The sequence below is a fragment of the Brassica oleracea genome, chromosome C9 (genome assembly GCF_000695525.1).
Source record: "Brassica oleracea var. oleracea cultivar TO1000 chromosome C9, BOL, whole genome shotgun sequence".
Lineage (NCBI taxonomy): Eukaryota > Viridiplantae > Streptophyta > Magnoliopsida > Brassicales > Brassicaceae > Brassica > Brassica oleracea.
Genome location: NC_027756.1, coordinates 6380343 through 6386915, shown reverse-complemented (window position 1 = coordinate 6386915; position 6573 = coordinate 6380343). Strand labels below are relative to the sequence as shown.

Below are 6573 nucleotides of genomic sequence, written 5' to 3'. Positions count from 1 at the left end.
TAAAAGTATATATACTTTGGTTTCTAATGATTCTACATTTTTTTATACTATTTTACCTAAGTTTACTATTTTTTCCACAACACAAGGGCAAAACCAGTCCAAAACGACCAAAGTATTATTTTGACAAACAAGTTTCGAAAGTGTCTTGTTTTTCCAATTCTCCCTTAAAACAATTCTAACAACAAAACGGAAGAAAAAAAAACAGATAATGTAAAGAAAAAAAAACGCATGGTTTGATAGATATTCTCTCTTACGTCTGTCTCCATGTTCCTTCCCCTTAGCCCTAGTACCCATTGGCTTGCATTCCAAGCAAAGCTTATCCACCATTTTATCGTCTTGCTCCTCATCATCTCCTCCAACACCTCAACCTCTGTCTTCATTACCACATATTCCTCCTCTTTTACATTCTCTTTCAGCCACTCCTTCATCCCCATATTTTCAGGTTCGAGGCTCATCTCATTGTTACCGTTTCAATCTTGTACATCTCAAACTTCATATTCCTTGTTGGGTAATTGTTAACAAACCATCTTGTTACAATACTTCCTTTTCCAGTACCCACATCGATGAATACTTTCCTTTAGTAGCTCCCAATGTGCAAGAAAACCAAAAATCAGAAATGTAGAGTACTGGGATTTCAAAAGTGTTACCGTTTAGGGATTATGCACTCTCTCTCTTGAGCTCTCTTCAGCTGCGAACTGCTTCGTAGTCCTCTGATAATTATAAGAGTATTAACAAACATTTTAAAGATATAACATTCCAATCTTAAGACCTAGGAGATGTAAAGAAGGATGTACCGGGGCTGATGAAAGAGATGATCGGAGCCGCTGCTGCAGTGTAAACCGAAGAAAGGTCAACTGATGCAGTATTAATATTACTCGCGGTCACGGCGGTTGTAGTGGCGACTGAAGAGGCTGAGGCCAAGAGGTTAAGATGGTGTTGAGAGGATTCAGCGGCTATGGCGGCAGGGTTGAGCTGTAGCGGTGATCATCTGATGGACCTTGGTCGTATAGAGAATGCCATTGACACGTGACCTCCAATGTTCACAGTCGTTCAATATGCATACTCTTCGTCTTCATCGTCGATTGAGCTGACTATCATACACCGGAAAACCGTGGGTAAACTTAATATCCATCCACACTTACACTTGACAAAAAACTATAAACCTGTAGCCCACAAAAATTATGACCTAAGCAGCAAAGGAGATGGAAACTCAGTTTTGGTAATAGATAAGAACATCAATTTAACATGGGCAAAATTAAAAAAAATACCCCAATTTACTGTAGATTTTATGTCACTTCTTAAATTATCAAACCGAGAATTAAAAATAAAAAATTCCCATGATTATCTGCAAAATAGACAAAAACCTTCTATCGATTGAAAAATCTGACGAACCGTAGAACATCTAAATCTATAAGAGCTATCATCCTCAACTCAACTCCATCTCCTCACATAGCCACATAATGCTCCTCTATCTAAGCACAAATAAACTGCAGAAAATATATTTTTGGCATCAAAAACACATATGGATATAAACACTAAATCTCTCTCAAACAGAGCTACAAAAAAATGTTGAGCTTGTGGTTAAACGCAAACAATCCAAGACCTAAACTTTCTATGTTAAAATAGACAAAACAATAAGACTTACAGACCAATAAGCAATATTCAGAACGTCAAGGATACAATTTCATTTCGTAGACGAACTAAAACTCCACAATACGTAATCCAATATCAAAGTTCAATTTTAAAGCTGATTCAAATCATAATAAGAAGAAGAGAGGGTGACCATGATGAGCGTAATCTCGGGAGGAGGAATGAGAGGCACGGAATCGGAGATCTCCGCGACTCCTTCGTCCTTAAGGCTGATCCGAACCGATGAGGACTCCGTTCATCGCAGCTTCTTGTGTCGCAGCTCGAGAAGCCATTAATGAAGAGGAATTAGTGAGTTGGCCGGCCTTCACAGAATAAATTAACTTTGGTGCTATCACGGATTGAGAGGATGGTGTTTAAGGAAAGAGGGCTTACAGAGAGACCGACTTGCAGAGGGATAAGATGCATCAATCTCAGATCGTGCTCGATGTGGGTTGATGGTATTAAGAGGTCTGTTAAAGCAATGAATTAATAACCTCTAACGTTTCGAAGGATTAGAAAGGAAGGCGTAAAGACGCAATCGAAGCTTCTTATAGAATTCTTCAAGACCGTTCAACTCACGCATCCTCCTGAAACTCCATTGTTGGTGAAGATCATCAAAGAATAAGATGAACCCTAGATTTCGTTATCGACTGTGGTGAAGAAATCAACGCTTTCGGAACTCAAATTGTGCGTCGACCTCGAATAGCGGAGATGAAGAGGTGCTCAACTCTATCATCAGAACGGTGTGTTACCGTTATGGGCTGGTAAAGCGTGAAAAAAATAAAGATAATTCAAATATTAATTTTAAAAACTAAACTAATATATTAAATTTACTATTATTAGTTAAAAACGCATAAGAATTTTTTTTTATCAGTAATGATGCTCTAATGTTTTTATTTTACTTTGATTGAAGAGGTTAGAGCATGATTAACCCGGAGTTCTTAGGATGAGGTTCTTAACTTTTAACTAAAAAACTAAGAACCGGTTCTTAAATTAGGACTTTAAGAACTGGTTCTTAGTTTTTTTAGTTAAAAGTTAATAATCAATTTTTTAACTTCCGCTAAGAACCCCAGTCTAAGAACTCTGGGTTAACGATGGTCTTATATATTCCACTCTAACTTTTGATAAGAAATCTAAAAAAAATATTTATAATTCATTTTGTTTCAAAATCCAAATATTATGATATAGCAACAAAAAAATAGTGTAGTGTTGGTTAAATAAATAAAATCTAATAGACGTGGTCAGGTTTCATGTTTGTATGAGATTCCGGAATTATAAAATTACAAAGATCTGTTCTTATGAAATAGTCGCTTTTAACTGTCATGGCAGATAGTGGGCCTAAGAAAGCCCAATAGGAGAGAGATCCATACCCAAAATGGTAACACACACTGTCGCACACGAAGCTTAGAAACGAAATCGGTGAGAAGAATCCGATCAGAAATCACTGCTACGTCGTCTTCTTCTTCTTCTTCACGAGGAGATTTTGTTAACTTGAGGTGAATATGAATTGCGAAGTTTGTAATCTGAAGGAATTGGTAAATAGTCTACTTCCTTTTCTAGATCAGTTCATCGTCTCGTTCGTGTTTCTATTTTCCGGTATTGTATATGTGTTTAATAATACAATTTCCCATCCGCAGGAAGTGGAATCCTTCGAGATACGCGAGGTTCTACGCTGTAAGTTGATCATAGATAGCCTTTACAGCCTTCTCTGTGTGATTCGGATCCCAGATTAGGTCTTTCTCACATAATGATTAGAGATTGATCATTTCTATATAATGGATATTAGATATTAAGGTGCACGTGTATATGGTGTTATCTTCTTCTTCTCTGCAACTTTTTGGTTGGATTTGATGGCAGGCGTTCTACATACTATAGTCTTTCACCGAGCACTTGGTCTTATCCGCCCTAAAGATATCGATTTGGAGCTTTTTGACATCACTTACGTAAGCTTCCAATTATCTTTAGTTTCTCTACAGAAGAAGAGATGTTCTATGCTATTGTTGCGTGTGTGTTTTTTTTTTTTTAATTTCACTTTTGACCAGGTACAATGTGGTGAAATAGAAGTGGAGAAGAAAATCGATGACAAGATTGAGCAGTTCATTACCTGGATTGGCAAGCACCCCAACAAGAAAAGTCAGGTACCTTCTTTCTCTCTCTCTCTCTCCATTTTCATTCACATCCTAGTACTTTTATTTCAGTTTCATAGATAAGTTAGTATCGCTTATCATATATTCTTTATGTGTATTTTGTCTAATCGTTTGTATTCTATGTGGCTGTTTTAATGCTTTTCTTCTTTTGTTATTGTCAAGATATGTCTAACGTTTTATGAAGTCAAAACCAAACAGCCCTCTTGGTTCACTAATAAAATTGAACGGTTATACTGGGAACAATGGAATATCAATCTCAGTGCCTTTCAGCCGCCCACTAAACCTCCAGTTGGAAAGTCCCACCACTCTAAACTAGTTATGGACCACCCTGGAGGTAAAGATTTTTTTTTTACACTCTTATTTTCTTACAAGCGTGGGAAGTGATTGTCATGTTTCTAATTCAATTGACTGTAGAGGAGTCTGAGGATATAAGTTCACGTAGGACACTGCTTGAGCAATCCCTTCAAGAAGTCTTGTTCCAAATCATTAAATTCGTTAATGAGAAAAAAGATCACGTTCCTCCTATCAACGATGGTGTTATCTACTGCCCCTTTGAGATCACTTTCCCTAGGTACACCCACACTACTTGTTCACATAGTAATCTGTCAACACTATGCTATGTTTATGTGCAATGATTCCCCAAGGTTTTGTTTAAACTTTTGTTGTCTGAGGTGTTGATTGAGTCAATTTTTATTTTTTTGGTTTCAGCTCATCTGACTCGACCTTTGGGATGGATATGCTCAAGAGGATGCTCCACAGTGGTGGTCATCCATCTATGCTCAGTTGATTTCACATTAATCCACGCAACTTTAATAGTGGTACAAAAACACTTGATGTTACTGGGTGCAGCCTAACTCCGGTCAAAACTTTTGTACTTTCCTACACGCATTTCGTGTGTAAATATGTAACACTTTGCCTCTCTTCTTAATGTTTCCACGACGTACAAAGTTAATTTACACTCTTAATACAGACATTGGATTTCGATAAAAATAAAGTGGATAATTTTAGTCCATGGATTACCAAATTTGGGATGAACATTAGAGCCACAAAAACAAACAAAGGTAACCCAACTAAAAATAACCAGACACACACTACTTAGAGATATCACTAAACTGAGTAAGGAACTAAAAAGCTACATTTTATCTCAAGAAGAAGCTGGTATCTCAGTCCCACGCTAAGTAGTCTCCAGCCACGAACCCAACTTTGCTCTCAAGACCTTCCAACTGCCAAGTAGCGTGTACTGGAGCCGCATGGCTCGTATCAGCTACGTTAGCATCAGTAGCTCCAGTTGAAAAGGGCCAGACAGTTATCCCTTGCCCAAACCTGACCTCATCGAAATACGACCCATGACCAAGCCCAAGTCTAAAACCATCCGGCCCATTCCCAGGCCCATTAAAACCACCACAAGGCCCATGTCTGCTTGCAGCGGCGTTGTTGTTGAGCAAAGTGGTGAAACCACCGTAGAGAGACGATGTGTTCCCCTTAGCCGCCGTGATGCCGCCACCGTAGGAAGACGGAGGGAAATGAACAGGCGTCGCTTGTAACGGGAAATTCCTGCTTCCGGCGGCGACGGAGGAGAAAGCTCGAGAACGTTTAGAGCTTTTGCGGGAAACTCCTCCGACGGGAATGTCACGGAGAGTACCACCATGAGTCCAGTAACGGCGACAAGACTTGCAGAAATGGCGAGGCTGCGAGAAGTTGTAGTTGTTGTAGTAACAGAACTTTGTGTTGGTTGATTCACAGCGAGGACAAGGGAGCTGTTCTTGCTGCTCCGCCGCAGCTACTCGACGTGGGTCGTTGATATCAGAAGGCATGTTTGAAAAAAAAAAGAGAATTTCAAAGCTTTGAGTGTGTTAAATGTTGGAACTTTCTGGGAGAGTGATGCTCATTTTATGGAGAAGAGAGAGAGAGAGAGAGAGAGAGAGAGAGAGAGAGAGAGAGCAAAGAGGTGGGGAAGGAGAAGAGAGTGTGAAGCTTTTTGACAGAGTTGTGTTGGGTTTATTGTGAACATAGACAGAGAAAGAGATGCTCTGTTTCTTTCTCCTCGAGACTTTTCCTCTCTCTCTCTTTACTTCATGCTACGTAGGTGGCTCTTCATTCAACATTTTACGTTTTTGAAATTTATCATATGAATAAAAAAAAACACAAATCTCAAATCTATATCCATAATTCTGTCACATGTTTTGTTGGCATGTCTAAATAATTTTAAAGTTTAGGCTCAAGTGCTGATTGTAAATCAGAGCAGTATCCGAAACGCATCGTGGAAATTGCATGAATCAGTTGCTGACTCCAATTTTCTAACTAAATGTTAAAAGTTTAATGCTTTTATTAACAAAGGAGTTGATATTGCAATAGTTTTCAAAAAATAAATGGATTTAAAAGTAAATTAAAAGGGGGAAAACAAGATTACATATTTGACTGAAATTATATAAAAAATTATTAAAAACGTGTGCATGGGAAGAGCAAGCTGAAGAGAGTAGGCAACGACAGGCAAAAATGTAGTAGGAGACTAGTGAGCTTAATTTACTTTTAAGAGGTAGTATCAATGTGATGCAGTTCCCAATAAGTTCAACCGTTGTATTGTTAGGCGCTTATAGCCAGTTTACTCATTTGAGATTAGTATTATTGTAAAAATTAGCATATGGACCTAAGACATTTGATGGCGTGATTAGATGTGCTACAAATTACCACAGCACCTGTACGAAAATCATGCGTTTAGTCTCAAGTCAAATTAGCAGTTTAGGATAATGTGTTATTAAACCTAAATCAACTTTTTTTTTTTTTTTTTTTTTTTTTT

At 38.1% G+C, this 6573-nt stretch overlaps 3 protein-coding genes and 1 long non-coding RNA gene across 6 annotated transcripts in view; 2 read left to right on the top strand and 2 right to left on the bottom strand.

Annotated features, from left to right (window-relative positions):
* Positions 1-124, top strand: part of LOC106314210 — a 1689-nt gene extending 1565 nt beyond the window's left edge. Inside the window, exon 3 of the mRNA XM_013752128.1 lies at positions 87-124. Within this exon, the coding sequence (XP_013607582.1) occupies positions 87-124 (38 nt within the window). The remainder of the gene's footprint in view (positions 1-86) is intronic.
* A 41-nt stretch (positions 125-165) lies between these two features.
* Positions 166-2349, bottom strand: LOC106316475. 2 transcript variants are annotated; one of them, XR_001264839.1, is made up of 4 exons: positions 2023-2349; positions 1784-1909; positions 795-1487; positions 166-710 (listed from the first exon to the last, which is right to left on the bottom strand). It is a non-coding gene; the product is annotated as an uncharacterized LOC106316475 (long non-coding RNA). The 2 variants fall into 2 exon arrangements; XR_001264838.1 differs by having other exon boundaries at positions 1784-2349.
* A 690-nt stretch (positions 2350-3039) lies between these two features.
* Positions 3040-4745, top strand: LOC106313907. Of its 2 annotated transcripts, none has more exons than XM_013751839.1 (7): positions 3040-3164; positions 3267-3303; positions 3487-3572; positions 3672-3767; positions 3975-4110; positions 4191-4347; positions 4485-4732. In XM_013751839.1, exons 1-7 carry the CDS (start codon positions 3132-3134, stop codon positions 4561-4563), a joined length of 624 nt encoding a protein of 207 aa, XP_013607293.1. In that variant the 5' UTR covers positions 3040-3131; the 3' UTR covers positions 4564-4732. The 2 variants fall into 2 exon arrangements, with proteins under 2 accessions (XP_013607293.1, XP_013607292.1); XM_013751838.1 differs by having other exon boundaries at positions 3043-3164; positions 3939-4110; positions 4485-4745.
* Positions 4746-4762: 17 nt separating this feature from the next.
* Positions 4763-5634, bottom strand: LOC106313908 (dof zinc finger protein DOF5.8-like). Its single transcript, XM_013751840.1, has one exon. The coding sequence runs from the start codon at positions 5588-5590 to the stop codon at positions 4940-4942; it is 651 nt and encodes a 216-aa protein (XP_013607294.1). The 5' UTR covers positions 5591-5634; the 3' UTR covers positions 4763-4939.
* Between the last annotated feature and the right edge of the window lie 939 nt (positions 5635-6573).

What these genes read in the sequence shown, in the direction of transcription:
- LOC106313907 (XM_013751838.1), top strand. Translation starts at nt 3,132, where the DNA reads ATGAATTGCGAAGTTTGTAATCTGAAGGAATTG. An exon ending in AGCTTTTTGACATCACTTAC is followed by an intron (nt 3,573 to 3,671) that starts GTAAGCTTCCAA and finishes ACTTTTGACCAG; the next exon opens with GTACAATGTGGTGAAATAGA. An exon ending in ACCCCAACAAGAAAAGTCAG is followed by an intron (nt 3,768 to 3,938) that starts GTACCTTCTTTC and finishes GTTATTGTCAAG; the next exon opens with ATATGTCTAACGTTTTATGA.
- LOC106313908 (XM_013751840.1), bottom strand. Translation starts at nt 5,590, where the DNA reads ATGCCTTCTGATATCAACGACCCACGTCGAGTAGCTGCGGCGGAGCAG.